Source organism: Desmodus rotundus, chromosome 1 (assembly GCF_022682495.2).
Source record: "Desmodus rotundus isolate HL8 chromosome 1, HLdesRot8A.1, whole genome shotgun sequence".
Lineage (NCBI taxonomy): Eukaryota > Metazoa > Chordata > Mammalia > Chiroptera > Phyllostomidae > Desmodus > Desmodus rotundus.
Window position 1 is genome coordinate 20330134 of NC_071387.1, and position 19757 is coordinate 20349890.

Genomic DNA, 19757 nt, shown 5'->3' on the forward strand with positions numbered 1-19757 from the left:
CTTTAGATGCTTCAGGGGTCGTAAAGTAGGCCAAAAAGTAGCAGGGGGAGAGGAGAGGGCCCCAAGTTCATGTGGCCAAAAGAGAAATCTGAGCAAAAAAAAGTAATAAAAATTTAAAATGGATATTTTGCCAATAAGGCAAATAATTTCTCTCTATGCAACGGAGCTCTATCTAACCCCAGAAGTCTTGGTTTCAGTGCCCCTACTGATAGCAGATCAAATCTCAAATACACCTTTTAGGGCAACTTAGGTACACAGCGTGGATTCATATGAGGACATTGTCCCTCAAGACAAAAATGCAAGAAAAGTAGAAACATCAACCAGAGAAAGCAGTGCAAAGAAAGATCTCAGCAGAAGTCATACTCCAGGTTCTAATTCCCAAGCAGAATTTGCAGAAGATGAAGATCAAGGCTTTCTCAAGAACTGATTCTTCAGAATTCCCTCCCACTCCCCTGAAAGAGCTCTCCGTAGGCTGTTCACACTAGGAATGGCCCAAAAGGATGGAAACTTGAAGACAGAGGTGACAAGCTCTCCTTTTCAATTTAACACCACTGCTAAGAAATGTGAGCTGTTCGTTGTAGTGTCTCCCTGTTGCAATTCAAGCAGACTATTCAGTCTAGTCGCTGTGAACAGATCTGAATACCGTGCTGGGCTGTACTTCATTCATTCATTCATTCATTCATTCATTCATTCATCCATCCATCCTCAAATGGGTGCCTGCTGTGTTTTGTGCACTGTGGGGAGAACCAGGCACGGAGCTGCCCTCTGGAAACTTATTGCAAGAGGGAAGCCAGGTCTTTTCAGTCACAAAAAAATGCAAAGTTGTGTCTACACGCACTTTGAAGGAAAGGGACCTTAAGTGTTTTGACAGCCTCTAGTAGGGGAATTTGAGCTAGTCAGGGAGGTCAGAGGAGGCTTCTCTGAGGAGGTGACAATTGAGCAGCCATGTGAAAGCTCAGGAGTTGGTTCACGAAAGCCATGAAGGGCACTGAAGCTGTTCCAGGCCAGTGTGAAAGGCCCTGAGGTGGAAGCAAGAGAAGCTTACAAGAAATGGCAATCATTTCGGTGGCTGGTAGTGTAGCAGAAAATGCCTCCCTGAAACATGCCTCTTTGACGGGTGTTTTTTTTTTTTTTTGAGCTGAAGACAACTGAGAATAAGCAGATACAAGAAATGCTCTCCACCCTCCTCCTATTGGCCTAAAAGCTGGGCATAAATGCATAAAGGTGCCCCCTCTCCCAAGAAGGACAGAAGTTAGTCACCGGAGGTAACTCTAGACCCCCATCAGCCCAAAGTCGGCAGTAGAAGAATCCACGTAAGAAACCTTTACTAAAGCCGGCCCTTCTCCACCATTAGTTCCCCATAAACTGGCCTTACCACAATTTGCTTCTCCTAGAAACTCAAAGTCCTTTTCCCTTGGTCATGGTACCTCTCTATAAAATTATCATTCTTTGCTAAGATGCTGTAGAAGCTCAAGTTCTAACCACTCCCTTTGAGTTACTCATCATACTTTTGGGTTTTTTTTAAAGATTTTATTTATTTTTAGACAGAGGGGAAGGGAGGGACAAACAGAGAGAAACATCAATGTGTGGTTGCCTCTTGTGCGCCCCCTATGGGGACCTGGCCCACAACCCAGGCATGTACCCTGACTGGGAATCAAACTGGAGACCCTTTGGTTCATAGGCCAGCACTCCATCCACTGAGCCACACCAGGCAGGGCTATTCATCATACTTATGATGAGTAACTTATCTGATGTACACATTAATAAACTTCGGTTTGTTTTTTGCTCATTAATTTGTCTTTTGTCGCTCTAATTTTCAAGGCTCCAACCAATGAACCTAAGATGGGTAGAGGAAAAAGATTTTCTTCCTCCCCTCCATGGTGGAAAAGACTCCTGGAGGGGTGGCTGTGGCCAAATGCTGCAGGATTTGGGTCTTAATTTTAAGCGCCATTGAAAGGATTGAAGTGTGGGGGTGGGGGATGGCATACCGTTTGCTTCCCATCCTGATAGTGGTCTGCTGGTCAGGCTAACCCCCAACAGGGCCAGGAGCCTGGTCAGGGAACGGAATCGGGCAGTATCCAGGCCACCCTGGGCCTCCCACAGGCAGTGGCCCAAGGACTTCGGGATTCTAGTTCTGCAGCCACATAAAAACGGTGAATTTGAAGCCAGGCCTGAAATAATTTATTGACTTTGAGTGTCTGATTTCTTTTTTCTTAACCTGATCTTTCTAAATCCAGCCTTGGAGATAACACAAACGGAACGTATACGATGCCACAAACACTGGACAGCAAATTTACTCTCTGCTTGATGAAGTTTATGCTGTAATATGTAATACAAACTAACAAATTCCAGTGTTATTTTCCAACACTCGTATCTTTCTGACGTCCAGGAGACATGGTCTGGGATACAGAAGTGGGTTACGGCCTGATTCCGTTGGGTGCTCTCCTGCCTGTAAGGACGGTCCTGCTCTCCGGTGGCATTGGATGAGCACTTGAGGCTCAAAGGGCTGACGTGAAGCAGACTGTACTGCAGAGGCAGACAGTGTGGGATTCAGCACCAGGCAACAGTGGTTTGGGATCCTGGTTCTGCCACCTGCTCATTGTAGAACAGGCTGCTGGAGCTCTCTAAGTCTCAGGTTCCTCTACTGAAAATGCGATGAGAGTACCGCCCTTGGAGTGTCGCTGAGTCAAAGGACATCACGTATGTAACATGCACAGACGGTGCCCAGCAGGAGGGCTAATCTGGAAAGGCAGCCACAGCTCTCTGTGGGCCAGTGATCCCCCCGGCTGCCTGGTGAGTGGTGGTACGTTACATCCAAAAGGAAAGGGAGCCATGAGAGGGAAAATATTTCATAGAGGACTTTCCCAGATTAACCACTGCCTGAAACTACTTCACGCTCATTTTAAAAGCATGTGAGCAGTGCCAATGATTTCAGACAGGCCCACCGACCTCAGCCGCCTTCTCTCTCGCTGGGGAGGCCAGTGGCAAAGGCAGCGCCAGCTGCCCCGAGATCTCAAGTGCAGAAAGGAAACAGCAGGTCCGAATCCAGAAGTGCCCCTGCAAGGGGGTGCAGCTGTGCATGCCCACCTTGTCCTGGCCCACCCCCTGGGAGGCACTGACATAGTTTCCTACCCTCTATTTGTCTTTCAGGCAGACCCCCGGAAAGTGGCACTGAGAGACAATTAGCTCCCAGTAAATGTTCTGGATACAGTGGGATGAGTAGGGGACCCAGTTTCTGGACATATAGCCTTGGCACTGCGGCACTTACTGTGCCTTGGGATTTTTTCTTTTCTTTTTTTAAACAAGGTTTGATCCCTAGTTTTGGTAGAAAAGTTGAAGAGGGGACAACATCCACAAGAAGGCCACACAGTCATGCTGTGGACCTCCACTGCATGGTGGAGACTTGTGAGCTCTCAAAGCTTCAACTTCTGTGGAACGGTCTCCATCCTCTCCATTCATATTTCTTCTATTCTGTTTCTCAGAAAGATCTCATGGCACATAAAGTTGACATCAGAAGGCATCATATTCCAGCTTCTGGGAATGTTCTCCAGGCACCGGCTCCCCAGCAGCCACCCTTGGCTCACTTGGCAGAGACCTTCAGCCTCCTGGTATACCACAGACCAGCATCTTCAAGCGTGCTGTGGGAATCCACTCCTTCTCTAGGCTGAGGCGGGCTTGGGCCAGCCTCACATGTACCAGTCACGTGTTCAATGTAAAACCATCATGAGGTTTCTTGCAATTATTCAGAAAGATTTCTTGTAGTTATTCAGAAAGGTTGCTTGCCAAAATCCTAACAAGGAGCCCTCTCTTTTGCAAAAGTGCCTTTGTGGGCCTTCTAAAGGCCAGGGAGCAATTCTGAGTATCTACAAATCAGAGGCCTGGTGGCGTGGTTTCCTGCCTTTCTTTGGTACAAGGAGCTTCATACCTGGGACACAGGCATGAAGTTGAGGAGTGAAAATTAAGCTATCCATGTCCAGTGCCCTTTCTCAGCCTCCTTCCCCCCACCCATGTAAATAGAGGTCTTTGGGGAAATCACCCCATCATCTGAACCAAAACCAGAGCCCATTTTATATTAAATAATTCTGCAGTCTTAGGATCATCTGCCTCAGTTTCCTCCGTGTGACGGAGAGAAGACGAGGTCTATGGACAAACACTGAAGTAAGTAGACTGGTATCAGCTTCCTTGTAGGTGGGCAGGGGGCTGCTCACAGCCTTCTTTGCCATAGCCTCGCCTCTCCGGAATAGCAGCAACGCAACCTCCGCGTCTCTCTGGGCCCAGTGCTACCCACCCTGCCCTTTCAAACCTCAGCTTGGGTGAAGGTCAAATGTCTAGCCCTTGGTAAGTCAGATTTACAAAAGGCCTGAGGTTGTTTGATGAAGGGAATTTACTACCCAGTTCTTAGTACCTTAAGTCAAAAATTAAAAACGCATGTTGTGTGTGTGAACTGAGTGAGTCTCTTCTTGACGTCCCCTCTCCCTCCATTCTTTCCCTCCAGCTCTTAGCTGTCAGCTGAATTACATGCCCCAGATGCTACAGTCCTAGAAAACAGAAGGGGACGTAAAAGGTGTTTACAACTGGTTTTGTTCCTACTCTCAAGAAATGGAATTCCCTTAAAACCCTGCTCCATCACAAGTGCAAAATTACTGTAATTAGTACCTGCCAAGTCAGAGCAGTTTCAGGGCAAACCTGATTTTGATGGGTAGCTGTACATTACTGCCCTATTTCACCATTTTCCACTTCAGATTTTGTGTTCTTGGGACTCCTGAACTGATTCATGCAAAAGTAAATGACATTTCATAATAGGCTTCGCTACAATTCCACCCCCTGGAGGCAAACCTATTCATTCATCGCCCATTGAGGTAATGCTGCCATCTGCTAGGGAAAGCCTGCGTTGTCTGGGCCACTGAAGGAAGAAGTACTTCAAGTGCATCTTAGGGAAATGTGCAGGCTGAAAGCTGGTACCTTCTTAGGTTTCCTTCCTGAAAATGTTGTTCAGGAAAACATCTCATTCAGAGATGCCTGGAAACTTGAGCCATTTTTTTCCCTGATAGTAATTTCACTAGTTCAGGAGAAGTGGTTTTCCCTTGTCCTCAATACCAGATGTCAGGAGAAGGAAGAAATCCCAGGACAACGCATATGGCAGAGAAAGCAGGAGGTGGACGGGAGCCAAAGGCTGCGGGGCAACGCTGGATCTGAAATGGTTTCCATTACTATAGAAATGGAGTCAGCAGGAAAAAAACGCCACCGTTTCATTTTGAAAGCACTCCTCTCTGATCCTACATTCTCGATCTTTAGACTTAGAAAATCTCAACAATGAGTAAGATTTTCTGCACCATGGGAACAAAATTTGTTACTAGTTTTGGTAGTGGTAGTGTGGGGGGCTGAATATGAAATACTGTCCCTGTCTTGCAGTAGGAAGCTATCATTTTTTTTTCTTTTCTTAGAAGCTATCCTTGTATTTTTCTTTGACAGTAAATTCTTAACTGTTAGAAATTGGGGGAATGAAAACAATAGCTCAACCAAGCATATAGCTCCAGCTGCTATATCCAAAGCTGGAGAGAGGATACCAGATTTTTCCTAGTGTATTTACATAGGCATTTATAATAGGCCTGAAGTCTTGGAAAACGTGAAAACTGCGGGCAACGGCTGGAAATAGCTGGTGAAGGTAGAATGCTAAGGTCTTAGGTCAATAGCATTATTTTTTATTAGGGTCTGGCTCTACGCCAGAACAGAAAGTGACTTCCGCCTCCAATTTGAATTGCAATCTTCGTTTTACCCCTGACAGTTGGCAGATAGCTTGGCTTGTGGGCCAAGAGTCTTGAACTCCAGGTGGATCTCTGCTACTCACTCACCGTGAGCAAGTCACCTACCTGCTGAGTTTAAAAAGGCAGTGCCAGGCACATAATAGGAACTCAATTAATTTTCCTTTATTACAGCATCATTGGGGTGCAACTCACAAGCCATAAAAGTCACTAAACATACAACTCAGTGGTTTCTGGTACCTTCAGAGACGTGCACAACCAACACCACTACCCAGTTTCTGGCGAGTGAATGGATCAGAAGTTTAAAGGTGGCATGGCTTTCGGTGCCAAGCTGTATTCCGAACGCTTTGCTTCATGTGATGCCCCTACGAGGCTGTAGAACCGGTACTATTATCATCTCCTTCTTATAGAAAAGTCACCTGAGATGCGGACCCAGGTCATTCAGCTACAGAACCAGCATTCCTAGCCAGTCTGACAATTCTGTGATGCTATTAAAAGAATTCTTTTTTAAAAAAGGTTTTTATTTATTTACTTTTAGAGAGAGAGGAAGGAAGGAAGAAAGAGAGGGAGAGAAACACCAATGTGTGATTCATTGATCGGTTGCCTCTCCCTCACTTCCACCTGGGGACCTGGCCTGCAACCCAGGCATGTGCCCTCACTGGGAGTTGAACCAGTGACCTTTCGGTTTGCAGGCCCGCACTCAATCCACTGAGCCACACCAGCTATTAAAAGAATTCTTAATAAATTAAGTTCCTTATTTATTACATCATTCAGGCTATGAATAAGAAATCAAGAACCTTCCTTTTCATGTCCACGTCAAATTTGCTGCCCTAGCCTCCAAAACGTCTCTTTTCCAGGAAGCAGCAGTAAGCTCACTAGACCGCACACCCCTTCATGCGGGGCTGCATCTGACTGACAGGTCTCTAGCGCCTGTCACTTAGCAGAATCTCAATAACTGATTGGCTGGGGGGAAAAGAACTGCCTGCCACTCATCACACATGGACCGCCTAGACATCCCATTGAGGTGAGCCAGAAGGAAGAGCCAGGTGCCTGTGGTGAGTTATTAACCAGATCCAAATCCTATTAGCCATCGCCAGCTGGTGCCAGAGGGCTTTGGACCTGAAACTGGCATTAATGCCGCAGTTTTAGTCTTTGGAGCAGTAAGATTACATGAGTCCAGATAAACAACGAAGAGAAACATCACCCTCTGTACCACAGGAGGAGGGGCGTGAATCTGCCCAGCCCGTGCACTTCAATGGGAAACCCAACGCCAGCACGTGCTTTCAGACACCACGGGCTCACCGGTTTGGGGGCTTGTGTGAATGGGTGTGCATTTGAACAGGCAGGGGTTGGGGGGGGTGGGGAGACGTGGAGACATGGTACGTCAACACCATGCCCAGCCCCAGCCCCAGCCGAGAACAAGGAGTGGCCTGCCCAAGGTGTTCCTATTTCATGAGCTCAGCTTTCCTCCCAGCTAAGTCTCTTTAACAGCCATCACTTTTCCATTGCTATGGCCAAATGTTGCCTAGAAAAAAGGCAAAAGTTCTGGTGCCATTATGTAGCACAAAACGGGGAGAGGGTCATGGAAGGGGAGAATTACAGTTAATGTATTTTCATGCTAAAAAAAGATCTTTCTCCCCCTCTCTGACTTGCTTTGCTCTCCGGGAACAAAAAGACTATTCTCCCGCCTGACAGCAGGCCATATGTGATCTGCTTTCATAGCTCAGGGTCCACAGGAAATCCCAGGGTTAAAAGGAAACTCAGCTGGAAGCCTGGAGTGGCTGAAGGGAGGGTGGCTCCTGTGTTTCTAAGGCATGTCACCAACCAAACACAGCAGCTGCAAGTTAAAAGCAGGCCTCCCCTCTGGCCTGTCCCCCAGGAACTCACAGCTAGCAAGCTCGTGCGAAGTAAGACTGCCAGTGTCCCCTTGGTCTGCAGCATTAAATAACAAAATGGGTTTCGATCCTGCTGTATTCGGGACGACCCACTTCGGCAGTGTCCCCCATTTGCATGGTTTGCAGAGAAGTGTCCAGGAGGAGTTTCGGAGGTTTCCTGGCAGCCCTGTGCTCCCAGGCAAAAGTCCCAGGGAAAGCAGGAGTCACTGCCTTGCATGGTGGCTTGGCAGGAGAAGAAAAAAGTCCAGCAGCCAGAATACTCAAGTCATTATTTCTGCTCTCAGAATTGTTCCTTGTTGATTTCCTTTTTGTTTCCCAATAACTTCACCAATCTTGATGCCAACATATGTGGTAGGGAAAAGTGTAATGGTCAAGAGTGAAGGTGAACATTAGCAAAAATCTTTGCCACAGCAGCTGAAGGGTGTGGCCAGGCCACCCAGGTCACCCTGCAGAGTCAGACAGCATCAGAGGGGCATATCCAGAAGGGTGGAGAGCAAGGCCCAAACTGATGCTTGCACATCATGTCCACGGCAGCACGATACACAGTCGCCAAAAGGTGGACAAACCCCAATTGTCCACTGATGGACGAATGGGTAAGCAAAATTCGGTATACATGCAGGCACAAACGCAGGCACACGGGGATGTCACTCAGCCTTGAAAAGGAGTTAAACTCTGATGCACACTGTCATGTGCACAAGCTTTGAAAACATTTAGCTACATAAAAAAAAAAAATAAAAGGATGGAAAAGGACAAAAATCGTATAATTCTGTTTGGGGTAATGAAAAAGTTCTGGGCATAGCTAATGGTGATGGTAAGTGTACTTCATAATACTGAACGTCACACTTAAAGAGTTTTAAAATGGTAATTTTTATGTTGTGTATATTTTACCAGCTTCTGAGATCCTTTCTTAGGCATCTTTGAGTACCTCCAGCATCTAACACACTCCAGCTCAGAAGAGCGACTTCACAGAAGTCTGCAGAACTGACCACTTACGCAGTAGAGTGGTTGTAACGTCAATATTTAGATCCGTTTATAATGCACTTCCCACCAGGCACAGTGGATGCCCCAGGATCCAAACCACGTTGGAGTTGTCATTCCAAGAACTCACAAAAAAATCTCATCTGCAGAAGTAAAAATTCATCCAGCCATATTTCTTCTCCAGAAGCTTCTTCATGTGCATTAACCGTAGGAAAGTTTCACATAGATTTATTTCTCTTGCCACGGGGACTGAACATTGGCATCACAGCCTAAGTCGTGAACAGAAATGTAAAAACCACCCCAGATACACGGCTATTTGGCACAAGAAGTTAGAAGCAGCCGTTCATGAGTCTTCAAAGGCACTATTACTTTCCAGAAAAATGCAGATTTGGAAGGAGTCTTTCAGGTGATTTTTTTTAAAACCCTCAACTAAAGCATAAGGTTTACATTTATTCAACAATTATTTACTGAGCACCTAATTAATCTGTGCTGCTCAGTGCCCACAATTCAGGGATGTGGTATTTAGTGGATTTTCTTAGATTCTAAATTTGTGAAGATCAACTCAACCAGAACAACTTGTCCTTCCCTAAAATCATCTGTAACCAGGACCTATTAGCCTAATGAGACTGTAGCTTTTAGAAAGTACCATCCTAGCACTTTAAATTTTTTCCACTGTCTACTACAGTAAACCCAAAGCTCTTTTTGCAGAAGACTGAGAACACAAAGGAACAGGAAGACAGAGAGGGCCCTTGGGGTTTCAGGCTCCTAGTGCAAGATGAGTAGGGCCTCCAGTTGCCTTATTCTTGGAAATGACTAGTCTTTTCTATGTGTTCGTTCACTAGTAACTAAACTAGGAAGCATTTTATCTTCTCTTTCATCCAATACCTTTAAACTACTCTGTCCTGAGGACCTACTCTGTGCCGGACATGTTGGTATCAGAGACGCAAAGACACAGATTACACATACAGACCTCAGCCTTGGTAAGAAGGTAAAAATCAAAACACAAACATCAAACAATGTGGCGAGCGCAGTGGTAACCAGGGTTCTTAACTCTGACGCTACTGATGCTGTGGTACAGATATTCTTCGTCGGGGGCCGTCCTGTGCATTGTAAGATATTTAGCGGCACCCCTAGCCTCCACCAACTAGGTTTCAGTTGCACCTGCTCATCAAAAAAATAATCACAGATGTCTCCCAACTTTGCCAAATGCCCCTCTGGGGACAGAATAACCACCAGGTGAGAACTGCTGGTAAAGACACGCACGAGGTATCATGAAGGCACAGAAGAGAGATCCTTAAGCCAGAGAGGCACAGTTAGTGAGTGCTTGCTTCTCAGAGAGCCTGCCACCTGAACTGAGTCTGAAAGGATGAGCACGAGTGAGCCAGAGAGGGGTTCCAGGTAGAGGACCCCAGCTAGTGATAAAACAGGGTGCAGTGACATGCCCGATGTGGACTTCCAGCTACCAACGGATTAGTGATGTTGATGACAAAGTGCAAGGCGGCAGCAGAGGGAGGTGAGGCTGGAGGTCAGGCAGGGGCCAGGCTACCAATGCCACGTTTTGGAATGTGGACTTCATTGTGGAAGCAATCACTCTTCACATGATTAGACCAACTCTGCCGGTGTTTAACCTTCACGAATCCTCATCAAATGTTCCTTATAGTTATTTTTATCCAAGACAATATTTCTGCTCTTCCAGGCAGTGCTAATCAGTGCTGAATTTTCAGTGCATTGCTAATATCTATTGTCTATTTTTTGTCCTGACTTCTTCCCCTCAGATGCCGGGTTCCCTACTCATTGATAGGTACTGGGCCAGTTTTCCTCACGTCTCATCAATCTAACTGAGCAGAATCCCACAGTCTCTCGACCTCAACTACTCTCCTCCAAAAATACTGCGGCTCACATCACATTCAGTAAATGGTTGTCACCTCACAAGCAAAAAAACATCAGTCCTGGAAACTTTTGCTTGCTTGTCTGGGAGGTTAGCTTAGAGCAGATGTTTTTAAAGATGTTTAAAACACACACCCAACTGAATGTCCCAGCTATGGAGGTCAGGTATTGTCTTGATCTGTCTGGCGTGCCTGCCCCTTGATATCCCTTAATCTCTTCTGCCAGTACCTCCTTCTGTGCTGTGGTCTAGGGGAGCTGACACCCCTTCAACTCCTGCAGGCATGGAACCCAAGCCCAGCCAATCAGAACACTGCTCCCCACCACCTGGCCACTTCATGGCCACGAGGGGCAGGAGAACCAATCAGAGAGAATGAGACTCCAGTCTGAGACTTTGGTTGGAGATCTGAGAAAACGGGATAAAGGCCCAGAGCTGCTGTCAGTCATCTTGATACTACAAGAAAAAACGCCGACCAAAACTGGAGTCGGCACAAAGGAAAACAGAATCGAATGGGGGAAGGGGGACGTGGATGATGTCATTCAAACCCCTGCCTGAAGCCTCTGCACGCACCTTTCAGTGATTTGAGCCTTTAAGTCCCGCCTTGGAAGCCAGTTTGAGTTACGTACGCAGTCCTCGCTTTTAGCAGCATTTCACTTCCCTTGAGACCACACAGAACTGAATGTACACAGCAAGGTAGACCCAAGTTGCAAAAAAACTAACTTTTTCATTTTTAGCATATTACTTTTACTAATTACAGTATTTATTACAACTGTCTTCAGCTGCTTTTTATAAAGTGCACTTTACATTTTGCCATTTTAACCCACTAATTACAATATGAGGAAACAACTAATCCCACGGTGCAATTTTTTCATTTGTAACTCTTTGAGCAAAGAAGCAACAAATCAGACCTTGCTCCAAGCACCCCACTCACACGTACACATGGGAAGTAGCAGGCACTGCAGTGTTATTTGCTACCCAGTGGTTTGGCTCCCACTTCGAAAGTAAGAGTAAACTCCATACCAAACATGTCAATAGAAATTCTAAACAAAATATAATGTTTGGGGGTAATCTAACTGTTCTGTGTCTTGGCTGTGGTAATAAATCCTCAACTGTATGCATTTATCCAAACTCATAAAGGGTTAGTTTTACTATGTGTAAATAAAAAGTGAGTAAGTCTTAAACATGGATTAAAAATATCAGACACACACATAAACACATACCAACACAAAACCATAGATTAGAAAAGCAACAAAAACCGTCACACGCATTCACAAATCAGCACACGCACGTGTGAAAGGGTTCTCAAAATGAAGTCACCTCTCGAGTTAAGAAAAACAATATTTTTTAACAATCTGTATCGACCACGGACAATACCTGATCTTTGGGAACTTGAAGAAGTCCAAGTGTGCAACTCCACACTTCCTTTTGCTACTTCCCCATCACTTGAGTGCTACAGACAGAATTGCCCAACACCTCTTCCCACTCTTTCACTTGGGCGAAGAGAAGCTCACAAAACACAAAACTGCCCCCCAATCCCTGCAAGGTACAGAGTGGCGGGTCAGAAGCGGGCTTGAGAGGGAGTTCACATAATACTATCCAGCCTAAGAAAGATACTCTTTAGCTTTACCCCTCCTCCCCCCACCGCCTACCTACCTTGCCCACATGCTCGAGGTCAGGGACAAATAATCTGACCAGATTTTAAAGCAGGACATGTCTACCTTTCATGTATTCCACATCTTATAAACTCTATGCCTCGTTTCCCAGCAATGCATCTAAAATCATTACTAACTACTTTAGAAATAATTATAGTATTCAGTGATCAGGTAAAAATCCCAGAGAACATTTCCACTTAATCATTGCCTCCCTGAGAAGAATGGGCTATCTCCATACACGGAAAGTCCTAACATATTTCAGTAATTACTAGGGAGAGAGAAACAATTTACACCAAAATTGGAACATGAAACAAAACAGCATGCTTATTGCCTTAGAGCTATTCTGCCAGCTTTCTGAAAGAAAAGGTGGCCGTCAAAGTCCACCAGTAGCTATGGAGAACTTCCAGAGCCTGAAATGTCAGGGGCGCGGCGTGGGGGGGGGGGTGCCTTTTCTTTCCGGGCAACTCCAGTGCCTCGCGTTCCTTAAGGTGATTTTCCTAAGGAATGATGGAAAATGTGCCCACACGAGGTTGAGGCACGCAAGGCGTAGGCTCCCTGGGCGGCACTGGGCAGAACTCCGAGGAGACCTACCGTGAAGAGCGAGAAGAGCATCCAGGTGGCAATCATGACCTCACTCTCCCTCAGAGACAACCTGATCTTGAGAAGCAGCCGCTCCTAATGCTGCGCGCCCGGGGTTCCCTTTCCTCGGCGGGACACCCGAGGTTGAGGACGCAGCCCTCTGCCAGGTCACGGCGTTTCAGGTGAAGTGGGACAGAGCTGGCATCCTGTGTGCGCAGGGGCCCGGTGGACGCCGCCCCAGGAAGCACACAGCCTGCAACGTGAACCGGCCCGACTTCTCCGATTCAAAGGTACACTTTGGAACCCGCGTTAGAGTCTTCGAGGGCAAATGAAACAGGAGTCGAGTGTATTTATTTTTACACAGCTACTAATTATCAGATTACATTTTATCAGATCAGTTATGATCCAACAACTGCTAGCTGTTAGTTACATTCAAATAAGGTAATGGGATAACAAGCCCAAAGACAGCAGTGGGCGGTTCCTTTTTTTTTTTTTTTTTTTTTAAGTTTGGATGACTTCTTTTATAATACAAACACCTGAAAGTGACCTTCAAGACTTTTTTCCTCCGGCAAAGCCGCTGGCTCTCCACAACAAGGAGAGTCACTGGACACTGTGTTTACAGTAAAGACAAGTAACACTATTGGCTCAGACAAAGGTGCCTTTACAAAGGGAGGAAGAAAACCCGTTCAGCAAAGAGGCAGGTGCAAAAAGGGACGAGCCTTTCATGAAAAGTGACACCTGATGAAGTCAAGGCACTGATGTTCCTGTTAATGGAACAAGAGTTCTAGCCTCCTAAGATACAAAAGTCAAAATCCTACTTTTACGAGAACTGTGTTCAGAAGGATTTTCTTTTTTAAATAACGTCCTGTTTGTAAGAGATTTGGGGAAAGGCCATGAGAAATTATGTTCTTGGTGTCAGTTAGGATGGCTGGCTCCCTCCTTTTCTTTTTTTTAATTTTTATTTATTGGTTTGAGAAACATCAATTTGTTTTTCCACTTATTTATGCATTCTCGTATGTGTCCTGACCAGGGATCAAACCCGCAACCTTGGTATATGGAGACAATGCTCTGACCAACTGAACTACCCAGCCAGGGCTGGCTCTGTTCTTCTAAGGCTGACCGGCTGCAGCATGACCTCACCACTGGCCACTGAATCAATCACCATTGGTGTCCGAGGCAGGCTGTATTCTTCAAGAGAGGTCTTCTCTCAGTTGGGTTTCTACATGCTTTATGTTATCTATGGAGGTCATTTTCATTCTTTTAGAAATTCTATCGGGCCCAGCTAGCCTTGACGTCAGCCCCAATTTCAACGAGTGAAACTGAAGGAGGCTTTTCTTTGAAATACACACATGTGCTCTTCCACAAGTGATCTAATTTTTCCTCCCCTCTTTTCTTATTAGCCTAACCAAGGCCCTCTCTCCACCGCTCACTTCGCCCGAGCCACAACTGCCCCCTCCACACCAAATCTGTTCCTGCCTCGTGACCTCTGCACTTGCTGTCCCCTTGCCCCTGAGTGTTTTGTCTCTATCCCTGCTGTTTAATCAACTTTTCGGTGATGATGAGAATATTCTGTATCTGTGCTGTCCAAGAATATCATAGCCACTCACCATACGTTGACTGCTGACTATTTGAAATGCGCTTAGTGTGACTGAGGGACTCATTTTAAAATGTTAGTTCACCATTCAGGCCTTAGCATGAACGCTGCCTCCTCAAAGAGCCCAGTCCTGATGGCCTCGTCTAAGTAGGCTCCTCACCCCCACTCCCCTCTTCCCTTCTCCGCACGAACCACCTCAAATAGCTGTGCCTGTGTTTACTTCACATCATTTCCCTCCTCTAGAATGTAAGGTCCCTCAGAACAGACACCTCATCTCTCTTATTCCCTGCTATCTCTCAAGTACCCAGAACGGTGCCTGGCAAAGGCAAATATCCAGTCAATGAATGAATGAATGAATGAATGAGTTCACCTGGCCAAGGTGCTTCCTCAATGGAATGAAAAGAAAAGGGAAATCCATGCATCTTAGCAAAATAATTGTGAATTTCTTTCATCAGAACTCTGACCCATGGAACCACAGCTCATCTATAGTATCCAGCTTTGCGTTTACATGGTAAGGAGGTGAAGAAACCTCCCAACGAGAATCCCAAAGTTGGAGACTTGGAAGCCATGGCCTTGCAATCCTCCAAGAGGAGACATGAAGCTCCTCTCACGAACAGGAAGAACCACCTCTGAATAAATGGCTACAACTCCCAAGAGCCACAAGATCAGTGGCAGCCCCAGTGGGGACGAGCTGTGTCAGGTACTGGGTATACGGCAGTGACCAAGATGGACAGGATCCCCTACCCTCTGGGTGCTCGATTCTTCCCAGAAGAGACAGACACTTCAATAGTACTGAGATGATGCATTAGCTCCGAGACTCTGTAAAGAGGGCTTATACTGACGCTATGAGAACACTACAGGGGACACCTCACTTAGCTGCGGGTGGTCAGGGAAGGCTTCCTAGAGGAAGGTCTAGTTATGCTTTGTCTTGAAGGGGGATACAGTTAAGACAGTCATAGCTGTGGGAGTTGGGGGTTAGGAGTAACATGGAGCTGGGGAATAGCTATTCCAGGCTGGAAGAATAGCAAGAACAAAAACAGGCACGAAGTGGTGAACTGTTTACAGAGAACTACATGTACCTTGGTTTCACTGGAGTATAAAGAGTAAGGTCTGGAGTGGCAAGAAGCAAGGCTAGAGAAATGAGTGGAGAGTGAAATCATAGATCTTATAGACCTTGAATGCCAAGTATTTGGGCTTTTATTCTTAGGGCAACAGGCGAGAGGCTTTAAGAAGAAGGATGAAATGGTTACCTGCTTTAAATGATCTTCAGGATCCTCGAGATGCACAGGTGGTGAAGAAATTCGAAAAGGTCCTAACACTTGAGACAAATACACTATGTAGGACAGGGATGGAAAATACTGCCAGTGTGTCCAGGAGCCTGCTGGTGTCAGCTGGGCCAGACGCGATCTGGCTGCCAAAGAGGGGCGGATGCCTGCTCTCCCAGTGTTTTATTTACTTCACAAAGTTTGGTTAATTTTTCTTAAGTGTTTACATTATTAGGCTTCCGTAAATTTTGTGCAATGGTGACCTAAGAAGTACATGATGATTATGTTTTCTTGTCTCCTTTTTTTTCTTTGGAATGAAAATAATATTGGGAGTAAATATTGGGAGTAAATAATCTTTACTCCCAATTCTTAGTTTTTTATGTGCCTATTTCTAACTCTTTCCACAATTTTATAAGGTCTGTAAACCCCCACAGCAGCATTTTCTAAATAGTTCAGTTGATCAGAAAAATCAGTCATACGTATCCCACACTTTTTGTCTTCCTGCTGCAGTCTTGCTTGGCTGATGGCTGGACTACACTTGGCATGCTCCTAAGCTGGGATCCCTGGCCTTCTGCTTTTATTTACTCCCTCCTTTTGCTGGAGCATATCCTTTAGTACCTTTCCTTTTCCTTCCCCCATATTTCCTTTCATTTTAATTACTATTTTTATTAAAGTGTCTGATAGTTTTGTGGATTTTACAAAACACCACAATCCCTTAATTCCATACCTTCTATTCTTCCTCCCCCAAAGTAAGCATTTTAGAGGATTTTGGCAATTATTTTATATTGCTTCCTTGTGATTTTATTCCTTGTGATTTTTTTCAGTTCTTGACACTATTTACATTGACTTCCAATGTGGAGAATGAGGATTACATGATTTTTCCTCACTACGCCCTCACTACACATGTCTACCCTTCCCATGCCCCTATCCTTTCAATATAATTATACTAAAACCTCCAAAGGTCAGTGTTACCATGATTACATAACTCTCCTTTCAGGTGAGCCATGTGGTAAACTATAATGGCTGTTCCTTTTTAAACATCCTACTGTTTTCTCTGAAGTTGGTAACAGATCTTGTCTCCCTTTACTTAGAAGTCAAAACCCAGTTTGATTCCTGACCTCCACATGTGATCTATTTTTCTCCCCCTGGAAGACTGTCGATCTTCTCTTTGCCACTAATGGTTTTTAAATAAAACTCTGAAAGACAGAAAGCAAACACATAAATAATTATTTGAAAAAAGATTTTTTTTTTGCACACCTGAAAAAAGTACTAGATCCTGAGCTGTCAGTGGGGAAGGCTGAGAGCCAACAGATTCATATACAAGATTGCAAAGGCTCGGGAATGTTTTGACATTGTTAAAACAGACCCATCCTCTTTACTTTAGCCATATATCCCCCTCAGCTTAGAGCCAAGAACATTTTGTTCCTCTCCTGTTATCCGTGTGCTTGTGAATTTATACCGTTTTTAAAAACTCCCTTAAATGAAATAAGCCAGCCACGAAATGACAAAGGCTGTAAGATTCCATTTGCATGAGGTGCCTGGAGTAGTCAGTCAAACTCAAGACGAGGATGGTTTCCAGGGGCTGGGGGGAGGGCCGAATGGGGAGCTCGTGTTTACAGGGGACAGCGTTTGGGTCTGGGAAGACGAAAAAGTTTCGGGGGAGGATGGTGGTGACGGCTGCACAACAGTGTGAATGTACTCAGCACCACTCAACTGTACACTTGAAAATGGTTAAAATGGTAAATTTTATGTTACAGACAATTCACAAAAACCCCAAGCAAACCCCTTTTTACATCACTTTAATGAGATTTCATTTGGTAGGGGGGGAAAATGGATGTGCATGTCCCAGCCATTGTCTCCATGCTGCAGTCTTTGGCAGATAAGATTTCTTTTCATTCTCTTCTTTAGGCCAGACATTTAACTATATCCCTTAGGCTACATGGGAATTACTGTCAAGGGTTACAAAATCGTGTGGCGATTCTATAACTGCACTTAGTAGGGGGTTACGAGGGTTGACTTTTACTACACCAGTTTCCCCTTCACACATAGGCTGCTTTAGAGCCTGGGCTCCCATAGGAAGATGCTACTCTCTCTGTTACCTTGGGCTCCATTAGCAAAAGCATAAAACTAAGTAAGAAGGTAATGGTTAGTGGAGAGGGGCTTCAACTCTCTGATGAAATCCAGACGGAACTGGGCTCTATTTAGCCTGGGGCCACAGCTTGGGTGGGTTGGGGGGTACAGTGTGAGCATGCAAACATTCCTTCAAATCTCTAATATCTGAAGGGCTGTCACAGGACGAGGAAATGCCCAGATTTTGTAAAACCTGTAACAAGGAAGATGCTCAAGAAAAGTCCATGTGAGAACTTCCAGTTTAATATAAGGGAGAATGTTCCACTGCCAGGGCACTGCCCAAATACAGACTGGGCGGCCACGGAAAAATGGCGCCCTAGTGCTTGGCAGAAAGGCCAGTTGGGAAGAGGCGCTGGGGCCTGGACGAGGTGACCTTTAGGAGCACTTTTTTTTATCCTCAATTGAGGATATTTTTTCATTGCTTTTTAAAATTTTTATTTATTTTACCCTCACCCAAGGACATTTTTTCTTTCTTTCTCTTACTCTCTCTTTCACTCTCTTTCTTTCTTTCTTTCCTTCCTTCCTTTTTAAGAGAGAGACACACACACACCCTTTAAAAGCTCTTTTAGTGCTGGGATTGTCTGCAAAAGGTTCATGTCCACAGAACATAAGCCGGAGCAGTGAACAAAATGCTGGCCCTGCCAAGCCAGAGAGTAAATGTAGTAGGCTCTACTTTAAGTACATAATCCACTAAGAAAAACGGGCTCCTAAAAAAGGAATACATGATTACAGGCAAAGGGCAAGCCATGATTCCAGTCGCAACCCCCAACCTTCCCGAAGTTTCTCTTTTTAACAATGTGAATGCCAAAATGCAAGCAGTCATAACTCTCAATGCCATGCTCTGGTGCTAGCTGTGAATTTTTTTTTTTTCTCCCTAAAAATACTACCTTTGGATTCATTACTTTTCATCAAGAAGAAAACCTTCAACTTCAACTAATTTCATTGATTTTCCAAACCACACATTTTTCTAGAAGGCAGCTTTGCAAAATTAAGCAAGTAAGAATATCTGAAAAACCACTTCCTCTTATTTATTAAAATGTGCATGTTATTTCTGCAAGACTCCCAGACCAATAAATTCCTATTGAAGCAATTTAAATACATATCTTTTATTCAATTTCTGCCTATTGAAGCAATGTAAATATGTATCTTTTATTCAATTTCTGGAAAGACGTAATATATCATCTTGAACTTTTTGTCCTTTTATGGATGGAGTGAGTGGACAAATCACTGGGGTGACAGCGCTCTAGGACAGGCTTCCCGTGTCTAGTCACAGCCACTGTGTCCCGGTCAGACATTCCACATCGTGCCCCCTTCATCTCTATTCCTATCGGACGCCACTCTTCTGTGACTTGGCTTATCCAGAATTATCAGCCGTATGGGACACTTCTATTAAATCTGCGCCCACTGGTATAAAGCACAGAGATGAAAAGGGGTGGATGTATGGCTTTTTCTCCCCTAAGTCTTCATTCTCTTAGGAAAACAGAAGACACTGAAGGCTTTGCCTGCCTATCCCCCTGCCGACCATTGGTCTCCCTCTGGGAGGCTGCCTTCCGATTGCCAGCAGGTTAACAGGGATGCTGGGCTACACGTTCATATATCCCCAGGGCTACACCCAGGGTGGTGCCTTTCACATAGTAGCTGTCAAGTGCACGTTCATGAAACCGAATGATGGAGAGGGAACCAAGATACTTTTTGAGACAGGGAACCGCAATCTTCTAAGCAACGTCTATACGTACTTTTTCCCAGAAGGCAACAGGTAGAAAGGAACAGCTACCCAGAGCGACACTGTGCATCCTCTAGAGATGACAACAGTGACAGCGCTGCCCTGGTCATTGGCTGAGTCACAGTAATTTTCCCCCAAGTCTTTCTCATCCTACTGCTTGTGGAAATGCCCAAGGAGACTGAGGATGAACCCAACATTTCAGTTCAAAGGTTAAAACAAGCCATGTGGCCTCACTCCTTCCTCACTGTACAGCAGAAAGGTATATTTGCTTCCTTTCAAATAAAACGTTCACCA

At 45.2% G+C, this 19757-nt stretch overlaps 1 protein-coding gene across 7 annotated transcripts in view; it reads right to left on the minus strand.

The window, feature by feature from the left end:
- Window positions 1-19757, minus strand: part of PALM2AKAP2 (PALM2 and AKAP2 fusion) — a 406552-nt gene that overhangs the window by 56730 nt on the left and 330065 nt on the right. The window contains exon 1 of one of the 7 annotated variants that reach the window (XM_024560020.4): window positions 12764-13089. The exons of the other annotated variants lie outside the window; for them this stretch is intronic. Within the exon in view, the coding sequence (XP_024415788.2) occupies window positions 12764-12799 (36 nt within the window). The 5' untranslated portion in view covers window positions 12800-13089. Of the gene's footprint in view, window positions 1-12763; window positions 13090-19757 lie in introns of those variants that run through there. 7 annotated transcript variants of the gene reach the window in all.